At 36.7% G+C, this 17,042-nt stretch overlaps 1 protein-coding gene across 1 annotated transcript in view; it reads left to right on the top strand.

Annotated features, from left to right (window-relative positions):
• Positions 1 to 1,190: 1,190 nt before the first annotated feature.
• Positions 1,191 to 17,042, top strand: part of MARCH6 (membrane-associated ring finger (C3HC4) 6, E3 ubiquitin protein ligase) — a 29,381-nt gene continuing 13,529 nt past the window's right edge. Inside the window, exons 1-5 of the mRNA XM_009876408.1 lie at positions 1,191 to 1,283; positions 2,119 to 2,192; positions 11,566 to 11,709; positions 15,345 to 15,417; positions 16,228 to 16,396. Coding sequence (XP_009874710.1) covers positions 11,580 to 11,709; positions 15,345 to 15,417; positions 16,228 to 16,396 — 372 coding nt within the window. The 5' untranslated portion in view covers positions 1,191 to 1,283; positions 2,119 to 2,192; positions 11,566 to 11,579. The remainder of the gene's footprint in view (positions 1,284 to 2,118; positions 2,193 to 11,565; positions 11,710 to 15,344; positions 15,418 to 16,227; positions 16,397 to 17,042) is intronic.

Raw genomic sequence — 17,042 nt, 5'->3', positions numbered from 1 at the left:
GATACATGTTTTAGTGTTTTGTATCTTTTGGAACTTTTTGTAGAAAAACAGTAACTTTGGATATTTAAGCCAAGAACAAAGGTAGGTGATTCAACCATGAAATTGCATATTTTTTGTATTCTTACATCAGTACTTTAGGTAGGTATTTTTCTAACAAAGATCTGAGATGTATCTTTTACACTTTCAAACGTTTGCTGAGTGGTGATTGATAAAGAATTAACAAAAGAGAAAATCTTAAGTTTAAATCTTAAAACATTTAATGCTCATTTCCTTAATAGAAGTGAAAGGAGGAGTAAAGGCATCTGTCAACAAGCAAATAAAATACTTGGGTTTTATTTATGTTTAGTTATGTGTTTAAATGCTCTGGATAACCAAATAGTATTAAAATGGACATCAGTTCTTTAGAGGGAGGGGTTTACACTCACTTCTTTGTCCACAAAATGTATTGCAGTCTTTAATTGTAAGAAAATAACAAAACCAGAGAATATAGAAGGTGTGGGACCTGTTGAAATATTGCTAAAATTGTGCATAAGGAGTAGAAAATGTCTTTTCTTTTGTGATTGGACTGTAAACTGCTAAAGGGATGACCTTATTCAACTCAGGTAGCAAACTGACAAAATACCTGTTTCTGTTTATTATGCTAGGGTATTTTTCCTTTCGTCAAGAGCATCAGGAAATATCCATATTAGGTTCAAGAGCAGCAAATGACATGTTTTAAGTCGTTAGGCATGAGTAAATCTCTGCTGAGCCTCTGTTTAACATGTTAAAAGTCAGGTGGAATTTTTCCATTTCAAAGTCTCTGCTTTCAGGAAGATGATCCTTAACAATCTATATGTTATTTTAATGATAACTTTTTTTAGGCGAAGAGAACCTCCGCATGTAGTTTTACCATGTCTATTTCCTAGAAATCTTAAAAATACAATAAGACATATTTGAGTTTGGTTTGTTGTTGCATTTTGGGGTTTTTTTTTATAACATGCTCATACAGATAATGTTCTTGTTGCTTTTTTCTGATGATCTCTCAGTCTTCGTGTCTTGCACCAGATGAAATCTGTCTTTTATCCTCTTTCAATTTATTCTGGCTTCATTTTGCGGTATGACAGTTTCTAGAATTTAATTGAATAATTTGTCTTGTGGATTTGAATTCTTTAAGCAGTAGTGTAATAAGCTTTATATTCGTCAGCAGATATATGCAGAGTCTGTCGGTCTGAAGGAACTCCTGAGAAACCCCTCTATCATCCCTGTGTGTGTACTGGCAGTATTAAATTTATTCATCAGGAATGGTAAGTTCTTTGGGTTTAGTATTATTGTTTTAATGACACATTAACATGTTTCTAAAAGCAATGCTTCCAAAGTCTGTGGGTTAACCAGTAAGAAAATTCAGCGGCATGTCAGGGGTTTTGTTGTTTTTTACATGATAGTTCATTACAATTCACAGAATTCAGTCATTATATATGAAAAGAAAGTAGCGATAATTGTTTGTGTTTAGGACTACAGTTCTGCTCGTATGTTAACTTTATGATACTTTTATCAGTATGTTGGGGCTTTTTCTGTCCAGTTATAGTTGTGAATAAAAACAACATCTAACCTCATAGCAAGGAATAAAAATACCCTAGTGCTTTTTAGTCCTTTTGAGGTGTGTGTTTGATCAGGGGAGTGCTTAAGTGAAAGCTGTAATTCTTGTCTATAGCACACATTCCTCTTGATGGTATTTTAATAGCCATTCTTTCACAAATACAACAATTCTAAATCTTAGCTGTGTGCATATATATATGTCATATCTTGAAATATTTATAAGGGTTCGCGTCACTAGTGGGTGTCTGTGTCAGGATATATGCTTGGAGCTGTAAGCCTTTTCAATAGCGTACTCAAAGAATATACTTTATTGGTAATGAGATGTAATTAAGAGTTACTCATAGTCAGCTAGTACTTTTTTGCTTTTTGAAACTCGCTTGATGGCTTAAGTGGACTTAATAAGCATGCTAATTTAAGTCTTGCTTGATAATACCAATATCCTGATTTTATGTTTGAAGATGGAGAATTTGCGGTTTTTCCTTAATGGAGAGATAAGACAAAGGGAAGTAATAGCAGTATTAATATGATCACTTTTTATTGCAGCTTAGTTCAGTGGCTTAAACACAGCAGAAAAGAATACTGTGAATTATGTAAGCACAGATTTGCTTTCACACCAAGTAAGTATGTTTTACTCCTATTTTTTCAGAATATCTTGGCTTTTTTCTGTTAGTGTAAATGATTACTTTTTCATTCAGCATGATTGATCCACACTTGTGTTTTAACTTTTGTATTTTTATTTGAATCACAGTTCTTATGCATATTATTGCAGACTCTCTGAATTGTTTAAATAATGAATAATCTGATTCTTTAATAATCTTATGTGAGCCATAAAAGAAGTACTATTCTGCATCTTTTCTGACTGCCTCTTTTTTGTTGGCAACAATACAGCATATGGTATGTTTTCAGCTTCCCTGACAAATTTGAGTGTTGGACATCTGAATGTTAAGGTGAAACCACAGCAGGATTTGAATTTGAAAACTAGTTTTCAGTTAACTTTGAGCTATCCACCTGCAACACTGCCATGTCTTTGATCAGTTTCAGTTCAAATTATCTTGACAGATAATATAAATGACAATTATTTCACTTGCATTTCAGTCAAGATACAGTAACTACCCAGTATTACATAGTCTTTTATGTTAGATTCAACTAAATAAGCTAGACAACTTAAGATAAAGAACGACTGTATCTTTGTATAATATCCAGAGGATTTTTAATTACATTTTAACCAATAGTAGTAGAAATAAGTGAGGTTCTTTGGCTTGATGACAAGCTAGGATCATTATTTAGTATTGTCAACTTACTGCTTGTTGAACAGGTAAAGTGGTTCTTGTACTATATATTTTTCTCATTAATTTTGTTTTGTGATGATTTATTCTTTACAACTGCTGAGGTCTATCCTTCATGGTGCAGATATGTAATCTAATTTTTTTTTTTTAAATTGATGGATATCTGCACTATAGAAGCTGTCTTGAGTTGGGAAAGATGATGAGGTTTGAATATTTTAGGTGTGTGATCCAATAAAAATCAAAGGTCCTTTTCAGGGTAGCCAGTCCCAGTTAGAAGGATAAAGCGCTCATCTCACCTCCTGCTCCTCTCTTAACTTTTTTTTTTTTTTTAACTAATTTTTGCAATGGTAGAGGAAACAGAGGCTAAGGAGACAGATATTTTAATTCATGTATTTTCTGTTCCAAAAAATCTCATAATTCACCTTCCTTCTATATATTGAACCTCAAGTATTTGCCATTTCTGCCAACAGTTAATTAAACAGGAGACCTTTTTTAAAATGAACAGCAATGAAGTATACAATATTAACTTTCTTACCACAGTGAGAATAGCATTTTATGTTCATCACAGCAGTGCTTTCAGATTATTCTTTTTAAATACTACAGACACATGTATAAGAAATGTTCAGAGGTGTCATTTGCTTGCAGAGTTTATTTGTTAAATGTTTTTATAAGGCATTATATTACTTCTGTTTGGATACTTTGGAAATTAAGAGAGAACCTCGGTTCTGGAGCTCCCTACAAGCAAACTAACCACTTCAAAAATTATGGTCTGCTTCTGGGTCCTCTACAGAATTTAGTGTGCGAGACTAAAAAACAGCATTTACTAGTTATTAAGAAGGAAGGATTTCTAGTTTTGTATGAAAAAAGGACTACAGTGTGTAGTATTTTTCCTTAGGATGTAGGAAAAAAGAGTATGAGAAGTTCTAAATCAAATGCATTTTATATGTGTGTTACTATTAATACTAGAAAACTTTTTCACTCTTTTTGTCAAAAGACATGTTCCTTTAGGAGTTTAATCCTTGACTGATACAGCACAGCTTGTCATGTAGTTGTAGATTTCAGACATGTGAGATAACATAATTGAATTACTGTGTCTTAACAGGTTATAAATTGTTTGTCATAGTAGCCTTGAAATTGCTAGTAAGGGAACCTCTTTTTCTTCTCAGTGTGATAGAGTGCTTCCTCCATATTCAGCCTTCAGCAGAGTTCTGCTTATCTTCCTGTCACGCACTGGCCACTCCCCAGACTGAGCACCCACAGTTGATAATGTTCTTTTCTTGGCTTTCTCACAGTGTGGTGGGTTTTTTTTGTTGTGTTTTATTTGGGTTTTTTATTTATTTTTTTTTCCTACCAAGCTGCACGCAATGGTAGCATGTGTCAGGTTCTTGGCACAGATTCCTCTAGCCCGTTCTACCTAGTGTGTCTTGTTTCCTTGTTTCCCTTGCACCCAACACTCATGCAGTTACGGTCTCCTTAGTTTCTCTTATCCCTCTTTATTTGAAAGATAATGTGGGTTTCGAGTCTGGAAGCTGGATCTGCTCGTGAGAGCTGGGGAATAGTCACAGGTGCTGGAGAGAGAATGATAAGACAGAGATGGAATTGATGTATACACACCAGTCATCCAGAATTAAGTTGAATCCGGCCTATAACTATGCCATGTTTAAGGCACTTTCAGATATACAAAATTAGTATCTGTGCTTCAATGGACAGGCATGAAGTTGAGAATGATAGTGCAGTAATAGCAGCAACTCCTCTTTTAGTTTAGCTTGGTTTGTTTTAGTTAAGGCTGGTGCTGTCATTCTGTCAAAAATGCTCCTTTGCTCGTATAGCTTTTGGTACATAGAGTATTCATAAAATATTCCTAGTGCATGTATTCTTTTTTTACTGTCTTTATGTTTTGTAATGTCTTGTGACTTCTTTAGGAACTGAACTAGTAGGTTAGTTACTGTTTGGAAGGAAGAAAAAAGCAGAAGATTCAACTTGCACCTCGGCAGGAGTACAAAGGAACTGATTTTTCTTTTGAATAATAGTATCATTCTCTAAAAATGTTTAGGCATGTAGGCAAATGACTCAATTTTCAAATGCATGCTTTGAGGCCAAATTTTATATGTTTTAAAATTCACTCCTTTTTTTGCAGTTCTTCAAGTTATGAATTAATACAGTGATTTAAAAAAAAGGAACTTTGGACTTTTAAATTATGCCAGGTTGCGTGTTCATTTTTAACTTAGACATTTTCTTTTTGATCTTTAAACTCTTATTCTTTTCTTCCTCACACATGCATTTCCTTTGTCATGTGTCAGGATGCATTTTTCTTGATGTCACACTAAAAGTTCTTAAGTGCTGACTCGCGAAAGAAGGTGAGGCTGTGTTTCCCATGAGAAGATAATTTTCAAAACTTCTCTTTTCTGTAGGAGGTAACATTAACATAAATATTTTCAAAAATACAAATATGGAAGTTAACTAGCCTGGTCTTTGGCTGGAGATAGGGATGGGTTCATTCTTCTGCTTCCTAAGCAGCTGCATTGCTAGTAAAGAGTCGATATGATGTCACAAACTTAGTTAGTAACAAAGATTGTAAAATGGAAGGAAGCCAGGTTGGGTAGAATGTCCTTCTGTTCATAAATTATCATAGTCTGAAATAAGCTTTTGATTTGTGCATGCAAAGTTACTAGTTCAAGGTCTGCATGCACTTGGACCTCCCAATGGTTTTAATCCTGTTACTGTTCTTCCTCTTTCTTGTTTGCCACCTTTATTCACATGTAATTATTAATAGGAAAGTTTGCTGGATCAGGAACTATTTATTCCTGTGACTCTGATTTCATTTTATGACAAGGCAACCCACTTGGTGGATGAGGGAGAAGCTGTGGATGTTGTTTACCTGGACTTCAGTACTGTTCCCCACAGCATTCTCACAAAAAAACCTGTCTGCCTGAGGCTTGAACGGATGGACACGTTGACTGGGTGGCCGGGCCCAGAGAGTAGTGATGAATAGAGTTAACATCTAGCTGGTGGATGGTTACAGACAGTGTTCCTCAGGGCTCAGTGCTGGGGCTGCTCCTGTTCAGAATCTTTGTCAGTGATCATAGAATCATAGGATGGCCTAGGCTGGAAGGGACCTTAGAGATCATCTAGGCCAGCCTTGCTGTCATGGGCAGGGACGCCTCTCAACTAGATCAGGCTACTCAAGGCTCCGTCCAACCTGGCCTTAAACACCTCCAGGGAGGGGGCAGCCACAACATCTCTGGGCAATTTATTCCAAAGTCATGCTGCCCTCGTACTGAAGAACTTCTTCCTAAGGTCCAGTCTAACCTATTCTCCTTCAACTTAAACCCATTTCCCCTTGTCCTATCGCTGGACACTCTTGTAAAAAGTCCCTCCCCAGCCTTCCTATAGGTTCCCTTCAGGTATTGGAAGGCAGCTATTAGGTCCCCCTGAAGTCTTCTCTTTTCAAGACTGAATAATCCCAGCTCCTGCAGCCTGTCCTTGTAGCAGAGGTGCTCCAGCCCCTGGATCATCATGAGGCCAGCTGTATGAGCTTCAACAATGTCAAGTGCTGGGTCCTGCACTTGCGTCACAACAACCCCAAGCAATGCTGCAGGCATTTAGAGTTGGTCCTGGTAGAGTTAGATAATGGTTGAAACTGATGGTCTTAAAGGTCTTTTCCAACCAAAATGGTTCTGTGGTTCTATGATTGATTCATCTCCTGAACCAAGCTATAGAATATTGATATTCTTCACATTAAATATTCAAGGTTGGTGATTGTTGTTTTTTTTAATCATTAGCCTTGATATTGTTTTGTTCGTCTTAAAACCTTCCAGATGTGACTAGCATACCAAGCTTAGTATGAAAGAGTTGATGGTTATAGATCTTAAGGCAAAGAAAAATGAGTATCACTGGCCTAATTTTAAAATATTAAAAAGCTATTGCTTAGTAATTGCATGTGTTGTTCATAAATTAATATGTTGTTAATAAATTAAGTTCCAGACTCTTGGATATTGTGCAAAACAATCTGTAAGAAGCTATGTAATCATGCTAAAATGAGTGACCCATTTTGTTGTCATTTGAAATAATTAGGATTTTATTGAGGGATATAGTGGGCTAATGTTTTTTTACCTGATTTTTTTGACAAACTTTAGCATAGTAGTCTGTAGCTTCAGCATTTCTAGAAAGTCTGGTTTGAAAAAACAGTAACCTCTGAGACAATATACTTACTACATGCTGGCACAGAAATTTCAACAGGTATGCTGCCAGTTTCAGGCTGCAGAGCAAGCACGTGGTTGCAGCATATATGAGTGTCATTTCTTCTGTTTTGTTGCACCCACGACTGGCGTGAGAAGGAATTATGTTTTTCTCCTTTTATATTAGCAGTCTGAAGAAAACTCTATATCTCAAGAGTGTAAATAGTAGAAACATAGAATAGTTTGGATTGGAAGGGTCTTTTCAAAATCATGTAGTCCAACCCAAGGAGTAACTGACAACCCATGTTTTGCCAATCGAGTGCTTAAACACATGAGCTATAAACCACATTTTTTACCTAAAAATTATGTAGTCCTATTTCATGAACAGGGCACAAGTATGATTGAGGTGGCATATAAATGGCTTGCAAGTGTAATAGTAAATGGAAAAATCAGTAAGTTGTTTATAAGCTTGGAGATTGTGTGATGTAGGCTAAATGACATTTTTACCTAACCAAAGAAAAATGTTTTGCTTTCTTCCACACTAGATATGCACCCACTTAGGTTATGGACAAATAAGTAGGCTGACTTGGATGGGGAAAAAGTGAGAAAAGAAATAGGATACAGTCATATTGTGAAAGCTATGGAGAAAAATAAGACTATTAAAAAAAACGAGCCTTTGTAATAAATAGTGGCAATGGGGTTTGCAGGTTATATCAAAGGCCATTACTTCTCTAGTGTCTTTCTATAGCTCTGCTTCCCTCAGTGAAAGGTGAAATGATGCACTATAGGAAGGGACTTGGGAGGCGAGAAATCTGTAGATATAACATAAACCGGGAAAATATTCAAGATCTTTATTTCCTTCTGGGGGAGGATACGCGTTTTCAAAAGGCTACTGGCCAGTAACATACTTTCCGTTGTGTTTTATACCAGTTTGTAATGGTCATCTATCTGACTTCTCTGCAAATGTTTGCACGCTGCAGAAAGTATCCACTTTTGGTGAAACTAGCCATATATGGGGGAGATAAACATATTTAAATCTGTACAGCCTGTTGTCACTTGTTGGGAGTAAACCCATAGGAGACAGGGAGATTCTTGGACCATTGTCTTGAAATCCGTTAGGCATTGCTGGTGATTCATTGTGGAGGTGGGTTTGTAGAGGGGTTCTGCTGCCAGTGTGGGACAGGAAAGAGGAGTAAGAGAATTTCAGGATTGGGCAGAGCCTGGTGTTCTCTCAGTACTGGTTGTTTTGTTCTGTTGTGCAGCTGGCATTTATAACTACGGAGTGCCAGTGCTACTGGTGTTGCTCGTTTTTTTTTCTTTTTTTTAACGCAAGCAACAAAAGTCAAGTCTGAAGCTATCTGGGTTTGTTAATATTTGTAATTACATATCACATTATTGCGTCAGGATATACAGGTATTCAGTAAGCCCCTCTTATTGCTGAGATACTGCTCTGGTGAGAGCTTCTTTCTGTACTGCCCATATCATGACTAAATATTTCTCAAAATGTCCCTGCAATGGAAAGCGTTTGGGCAGTATAGTTTTTATTTGGATTAAATTTTGGTACCTTGAAAAGACTAGGAAAGAGAGGTTAAACCAAAAGTGTTAGTCTGTTTTATTTCTTCATAAGTTTGGTGGGTATTACATCCAAGTTCAGCAGCTTGTTCCTGTTGTGTTTGTCAAAACACAGTTGTGTGATATTTGTACTAAATAGCCTCTGAGGAAATGGGAATGATGAGAAAGCTTCCTCTAGTAAACTTCAAGGTATCACTTTGGTAAGCTGGAGCATTGGGGACTTCCCCCCCATCCTATTTGGATTTCGTCATCTGAAACATATTGACAAACTGTTTCCCTGAAAACTACTAATCCTTATTGTCTGCTTTCTTCCTTATATTTGCCAGCAGAAAGATAATTTCTAAAAACAGATCTGTGTTTTTCCTACCTTATTTGCATCACTGTAATTGCGGGGTTTTTTCCTGAGCTGTCTGCTTTGGAGGAACAGTACTGGTGTTCCTGAAATACTTAGGCTTATGGGGAAGGGGGGAAGAGTGAAACAAAACCCCACCCCCAGAAAACAACCAGCAGAACACACCCCACCACCCTCCCAAAATGAAATAGCGGTTACACTGCACAGATGTGCCTTCAGTATTGACAATGCTCCCTGGTAGTTTTCCTATGGCCTGGAGAGCTCAAAGAAGTTGAACTAAAGCTATGAAAGCTTTATGCTCAGCTAAAGTCTATTTGAATTTCATGCAGTAATAGAAAACGTAATTGGCCTCTAGGACATTTTATTCAGAAGAACTGTGGTAAACAATGTAGGGAAGATGACTGGCATGAGGATTAATGCATGGAGGAAGGATGAGGAGGACAGGTGTGCACAAGGAAATGGAAAGGCTGTAGGCTGTGGTGGCAAGGGTCAAAGTCTGAGGCCTCACGGTGGTGGTGGGGAGTGGATAAAAGGGGGTGGAATGTGAAGAGAAACTGGCAGTAGATGACAGACACAAGTGGAGGATTAGATACGAAAATCACTGGCGTCTGGCTTCAGTGCTGCAGAGTGCGTCCACATCAGGGGTTCTTGTCATGCTGGGAATATTTGTGTTTGACCCACCCAACTGTTGTAGGACTTAGAAGGTCTTTATATTATCATCATGGTATAAAGCTTCTAGTGGCAGAAGCTTTATGTGTTTTGAGGTGTGGCAGAGGAGAGGAAAACCAGCAGTCTTCCCCCCAGCTCCTGAAATCACGAGATTGTTAGAAGTCAGGGGGATGTAGATTGTCTTCTTTTGGTAGTAGCTACATTGTGTGTTTATGCGAATGCTTAGTTCTAATACTAAAGCCTTTAGAAAACTGAATATGTAGAAGTGCTTACATTTATGACCAGTTTTACTGAGTTAAGATCCTTTTATACAGTCCTCTGTGTGAGTGTTCAGTAATTCCTGAGAGATGCGGTTTTTTTAAAGAACTTTAAACCCACTCAGCTTCTCCCAAGCAATAAATCGTTGCAACACTTTCACTTCCTGGCATCTCAACATGTTACACAAGATTTAGCAGTGACTTTGGTTACTGTCGGAGCAGTATAAGCCAGCAGCCTTCCTGCATACCAATCCTTGGCAGTACATATAGACATCAGGCGTTGTCACTTCTAGGAGCAGACACTGTCTGCAAAAACATGCTGTTAACTTCAGAAAGTGTAACTTCAGAAAGTGCAGCCTCTTTTAAGAGACGGAGCTGAAAAGTAAAATCACTGAGCAGAATTGGTTCTGTTTTATCCCAAACTAGGACAAGAGGCTTCCTTTGTGACACTAGTCAAAGGATGATTAGGAATGTAGGTGAAGGTAGCAGGGATGTTCATTAGACTAAAGGGGGAGGGGCAGCTACATTGCATGAAGCAGCATTTCTCAGGCTTCTAAGTCAAAGGATTGTCCATGAGAGGAAGGAAAATATTTCTCCAGTAGTTCTTATAAAAAATTACTTTCCATATGTAGTTAAAAGTATGTGACGTTTTAAAAAATAGGCTGTTAATTAAATGTGTTAAAGTCTTCAAGCTCAACTGTTTCCAACATAACTTAAACATCCAGACGATGTCTTTGTGCAACTCCTAGCTGTTAGCTTCTTCATTCAAATTTGTTACTGATTCTGTGCATTACCAGTTCTTGGCATCTGTATAAATCTGTAGAAGCTAACTAAATGTAATTAAATTGTTAGATATAGATGTTTTCTAAAAGAAGCAGCCTTGTCACTGTTTTTCTTGGCTTTTCGGTAGCAACAGGTACCTAATGTATAGGGAACCTAATGTGTAGATATTGAATTAAAAAAGTCAAGAAAATTTACTAATATGAAAATGTCTATGCAGGCTGAGAGATTTGTATTATGTTCTGTAATAGGAGTGACCTTAGAAGAAATCTTGCCTGATATGAAACATGTACGCTCTGAAAGAAATAATCATTTGATGTAAATTTACATGTCTGTGCATCCTTATCAGTTACCTTCAGTTTTGTTATCTATGTGGTGGTTTCATTTTGCCTTTTTTTTGTTGTTGTTATTGTGCTGTTGGATAGCAAATGGTATCTAAATCACCTAGCGCAAACAAAATGATAGTATGTAAAATTGCTAATTTTAGGGGGTTTGGTGCTCTTTCCTTGGACTAGTTTTATAAATAATGGATAGGGATATCTTTGAGGTAGTGCTGAATGGGAAGGCTACTGAATTTAGAATCTGTTTTTTCTTGCAGGCTTGAGCTTATTTTGAGATAATCAGAGTCTACAATTGCTAAATAAAGCTATTAAGAAAACTTCTCTAAGTCATCAGCTCACATGGATTGTGTTAATTTTCCCATTCCACACAATGTAACAAATGTCATGTGAAGTTTTTCTTTGTTGTTTCTTTGAGGTCATCTCTTGGGAATCTATAAAATATGCTTATTCTTTTAGTAAGTTTTTGCCAAATACAGGCATTTCATAGTTGGCAGGATTTTTGCATAAATGCTTCTTTAAATGGGAAACTGTTTCATAAGTGCCTTTTCTACACAGTTTATTCTCCAGATATGCCTTCACGGCTTCCAATCCAAGACATCTTTGCTGGACTGGTTACGAGTATTGGCACAGCAATACGATACTGGTTTCATTATACACTTGTGGCCTTTGCATGGTTGGGAGTAGTACCTCTTACTGCATGTAAGTAGTATTTTTTTTTCAGTATGTAATACTCTTTAGGCAAGAAAATATGCTGATTCCTGTAACAATTTCATGAGACCATTGTTGGCTTATTTAAAAAAAAATGTAATTATAAACTCAAAGACATTATTTTATTTTCCCTCAGAAGTTATAGCTATTTGACTTTTAAGCCAGCTATCCAATGCAGAAAGGTGTTAAGAGATGGGAGAAAATGCATAAATGAGCTTTTAAACTTCTTATTCCAATAAAATGCCTCTTTTCAATTATATTCTTTAAAATGTGCATGGGAGCTTTTATTTGATATCCTTTATTAATATAAGCATAGAGTAATTGTCCTGTTTTTTTCTAACCATCAGTAAATGAAAGTGCAATTTATTTACTTTTTTAGTGTGAAAAGTGAAATTTCTTTGGATTCATACATAAGTTCATTAGTAAAGTTCCCCTTAAAAAACCTAAAGGCCTAGAAGTAACAGAGGAATTTAACAGAAAAAAGTGCACGCCTAAATTACTGTAGTATTTATTCAGTTTGAAAGTCACATTTCAAATACAAATGGAAAGAGAACTGTTGCCGTTTCACCAAGCTAAAAATATAGAGAAGATAAAAAAAGGCGAAAGGGATATAGTGTTCAGTCAAGGAAATGATTGCAAGTGCATCTTTACAAACAGTAATACACCCGTTGAACAAAAGAGCAGGGAGCCAGTAAGTGCATCTCCCTAGACAGTTTCTCAATATGTTCTGTGCTTCTATTTGTAGCTGGCATTGGCTTAGTTTGAGAATAGCACAATACTGGCATCAGCTGTAAAAGAGTCATCGTGTTTCTGCAGCCTGTCCTTTCTGTGTAAGAAAAATGAGCTTTTTATTTTTCTAGGCATGGAGTAAACAAGATTTACGGAGTGCTCTACATTAAAACTAAAAAATACTTCAAATTTCTTCCTTGGATTTTTAAGCAAACCATTGTCTTTCAAAATGCAAATGTTGTATGTTTTTCAGTATAGAACTTCTGAAGGACAGCCAAGTTGTATTCAGTAGATTAGTTAAGGTAGCTGTGTTTTATAACTGTCTGAAAACCTAATGCTGGCTCTTCAGTAGTACTGAAATGTTACCATAAGTCACTACTTAGTTAAATAAGACTTCTTTCTTCTTTTTTCTTTTTTTTTGTATGAATGTAATTTTAAATCAATACTGCTGACTTACAAGTGGCCATTTTTTTACATTGTCTTAATTTCTGTCTCTAACATGATATGTATTCCCCTGTTTATGGATTCCTTTAAGAATTAATATGTTGTGAAGGGTAACATTTGCACAGGAAGATAACCGACATGACAGCCATTCAGTCTAACAAACCTTGAAAAATCCATTTACTTATTTGTCAGGATTTGTCTCCTGGATGTGGTTTTGTATAGGTCTTGTCTTCTTATGTTAAATACCTTTAATGTAATCTTTAATTTTCTTTAATATTTAAATACTTGTTAATCTAATCTTTTGCCTTTCCCATTTCTGTCAAATGGCTTGCATGTTTGTGTGTGGCTGGCTTCACAAGGAAGTATTCTTCTCATTATTTGATATCTGGAAGAAAAGGGTGCAACATAAAAAAACTTGTCAAACATACTGAAGGAGGTGTATAATTGGACAAATCTGTCTCCCAGATTAAAATGCTAGTCATGCCAGTAGCCCATCGTGGGATAAATTCTACATTCTTCTTTGGTAGTTTCACTTTTTGATTACCTCCTCATCTTAAATGGTTGAATAAAAAGAATTTACCTCTCTGTGTGTACCCCCAGCCTAATCCCAGCAGACTCTTATATGCTGCTGCTGTTCTTTTAGCTCAAAGCATATTTACATTAGTGGATGAAAAAAGCCAGTTACACAACTTGCTCTGATGTGTTCAGAGAAGTAGCATTTGTTGGGCCAATTTAATCCAAGATGGTTTTATTCTCTGATAACTGTATGTAACTGCATGGTTCCTGGAGTGAAATCCCCAAGGTATCTATGCAGCACACATATGTGTATGCACTGAGTAAAGTTAATGTGTACACCTCAGGTGGTAGGCAATTCTAGAGTGGGAATTGGGTTGTTTAAAGTGTCTGCTGTATCTCAGATTTTGGAAATTGTGATTCACATACCAATACGACATGTGAATATGTTTTTCTGGAGTGATTCAGTTGCCATTTAAAAAGAAAATTAAAACACAATATAGCTGAAGAGGATGATTGTATACATGTTTAATGTAATCATGTAGTAGTTAAAATAGCAGAGATATGTAACAGAACTCCTTAAATCGACACAAGTGAAGTATGAATGGAATTGCCTATGTGAGCATATGCAGAAAAAGGGCTAAAAGGAGTATTTGCTGTTTGCCAAAGAGCACTGTATATGTGATTTCATTCAAATCAAGAGAGAAAACAGACTAAGGATAAGGTGTCAAGAAGATGAAGAACGAAACCGGAGTTATAAGATAGACAGATAAGGAAAACAGGAGAAGTGTGAATTTTGCCTCAGACTCAAGAGGAATGAAACTAAGCAAGGAGGCAAAGATGCCAGATGGCATTGATTAATGAAAAGTATGAAAGGCAAGTCTAAAATCAGTTCATAAATGCTAATCAAGAAGAATCTACGAGATTTGATGAGGATTTACTAGCTGGTGCCCTTTGTCCCCAGTGTTGTCCATAAGCAGTTCTGTGCAGACCACTTGGGCATGTATGTCTTAGTGCTTGTATGAGAGTGAGCAAGTGAAATCTGTAAGGAAAAACAGCTTGCTTTGAAATCAGTTTGTTTAGAAATTTTGTGTAATAAAATCCATTCCTATTCTGTAAAATCTCACAATAAGTTTTGTCACACTGATTTCCTACTAGCGTAGTGTCATCAGAAGTTCTTTGAGCTTTTCAGACTGGCAGAGTTCATGGCACAGAGTAGCATGTGCCAGTATATGCTTAGGTACCAATGCCTGCCTAAAGGGTGGAATCAGAATCCTAGGAATTGCATTTCTGGATATGAGTTTCTTAATTTTTCCCTCAACCTGTTCTGAGCATCTGTATCATCCTCCAATGGATCCGAACCTAATTTTCCCAAGTGGACTATATAAACTGATAACCTACTTTTAAGATTATGTGACTGAAGGATTGTAGTAAAAAGCTAACATTAAGTAGCATCAAGTATTAATCCATATAGCAATTATTTAAAACGGATAATGAAATGGTGCGACTCCTTACTACAAGATACCATAACAGCAAAAGTTTATACAGGTTGAAAATGTGATTGAACAAATGAATGGGGAGAAAAAAAAATCCATCAATGATTTATTAGCACTTAGATATGGCACAGGAACTGAGCTGCTTTGCATGAAGCATGTGAGAATGTGCTGAGGGAGCATTGGTGCAGGTATCCTTAACTTGTTTCCATACTCTTCCTTAGGCATTCTTTTACTTTGTATGCTTTATCAAGAACATTCAACTAAAATAGTGTTGTTACACGTATTTGTAGATGGTCTTGCATTCTGTTAGTTCACTGAAAGTTGAGGATTTTTTGCTTTGTCATAAATTTAGCTAGGACACCCCATGAAATGAGGGTACACATGGCTCTAAGCGAGGCTGTAACCAAACTCAGATTTATACCGCACATCTGTTTCTTTATTCAGGTCGTATCTACAAGTGCTTGTTTACTGGCTCTGTGAGCTCACTACTGACACTGCCATTAGATATTCTGTCAACGTAAGTACTTTTAACACTTTGCTACAATTAACTTTTCTAGCCACATTGCTGTGAAAAAGGCTGCTTTGGAATTTGATATCCCTTTGTTTCAGTTATCTTCCATCATCTTATGCAAGCAGCTGCATAAGGAGATGTATGGCCAACAGTATCACAGTAGAAAGCGTTTTACCTTGAAGTTCTGTAATTTAGTATCTTTGGAGATAATAAAATAGGCCCTGGTTAATTAAGATTTATATCTGATGTCAAAAAAACTTATGCTGCAAAATTAGAGTTAATAATTAAAAGAATTAATTTCCACAGTTTAAATCAGATGCCACATAGTAGAATGATAATATATATAATACTGTAGTAAATCATTTACTTAGCTACTATTGCATTTCCTTCACTATTCTTGAAAATTTTTTTTCATGAACTACTCTTAAAGCTTTTCTTCATATTGATTCTGATTCTGTTTTACAAGAATATTTGTGTTTTAAACAGTAGTAATTTCACAAACTAAACCAGAGAGAAATAAAACCTTTTCCAAATCAGTGTTTATCTTGGCACTTAAAACTATTTGTATGTAGGTACATAGAGCCTTTCTAAAAGAAACCTTTGAACAGATTTTTTTTTAATTAAATAAAAATAATGTCTAAATACTTTCTTTACCTAGACACATACATAAATTCAACCTTTTTGCACAAATACTGGTTTATTTGTTGATTTAGAGTAGCAGGATCTGTCTGTGCTAGTTAACAATGACTGGATTTAGTCTTACTAGCAAAATACATTTGTCACTAACGTGTGTGGGGTTTTTTCATTCTTTACCAGGGAAAACTTACTGGCTGACTGTTTGCAGGGCTGTTTTGTGGTAACATGCACTCTGTGTGCATTTATCAGCCTTGTTTGGTTACGTGAACAGATTGTCCACGGAGGAGCACCACAGTGGTTGGAACAAAATCAGCAACAGCCACTCAATGGTGTGGGTCAACAAAATGAGGTAAAACTTAACTGCGCAGTAGTTCATGATAAATTAAGAAAATGTAGTTTTGTGAATAAAAATACTATCAGAACCCAACAGTAATGTTATTTTACTGCAGAGTATTTTTATTTGTACATTGTCAAACATGTTCCTGTATAAACACAGTGGCAGCAGTGTTTTTTTTAAGTTTTGTACTGTGTCCAGTTTTGTGCCCCTCACTACAAGAGGGACATTGAGGTGCTGGGAGGGTACAGAGGCAGGCTTGCCAAGCTGGTAAAGGATTTGGAATATGTGTTGTGCAAGGAATGGCTGAGGGATCTGGGGCTGTTTAGCCTGGAGGAGACTGAGGGGAGACCTCATCGCTCTCTACAGCTACCTGAAAGGAGGTTGTAGCAAGGCAGGAGTTGGTCTGTTCTCCCCAGTGGCGTGTGATAGGACAAGGGGAAATGGCCTTAAGTTGTGCCAGGGGAGGTTCAGGTTGGATATTAGGAAGAATTTCTTTAGTGAGAGGGCTGTCAGGCACTGGGTCAGGCTGCCCAGGGAGGTGGTTGAGTTGCCATCCCTGGAGGTGTTTAAGAGACTGGTAGATGCTGAGACATGGTTTGGTGGTGTTGACAGGGCTAGGAAAAGGTTGGACTCAATGATCTTGAAGGTCTGTTCCAAG

Source organism: Apaloderma vittatum, unplaced genomic scaffold (genome assembly GCF_000703405.1).
Source record: "Apaloderma vittatum isolate BGI_N311 unplaced genomic scaffold, ASM70340v1 scaffold17229, whole genome shotgun sequence".
In the NCBI taxonomy this organism is placed as follows: domain Eukaryota; kingdom Metazoa; phylum Chordata; class Aves; order Trogoniformes; family Trogonidae; genus Apaloderma; species Apaloderma vittatum.
The sequence above is the reverse complement of the archived record's forward strand: the minus strand, read 5'-3'. Positions and strand labels throughout refer to the sequence as shown.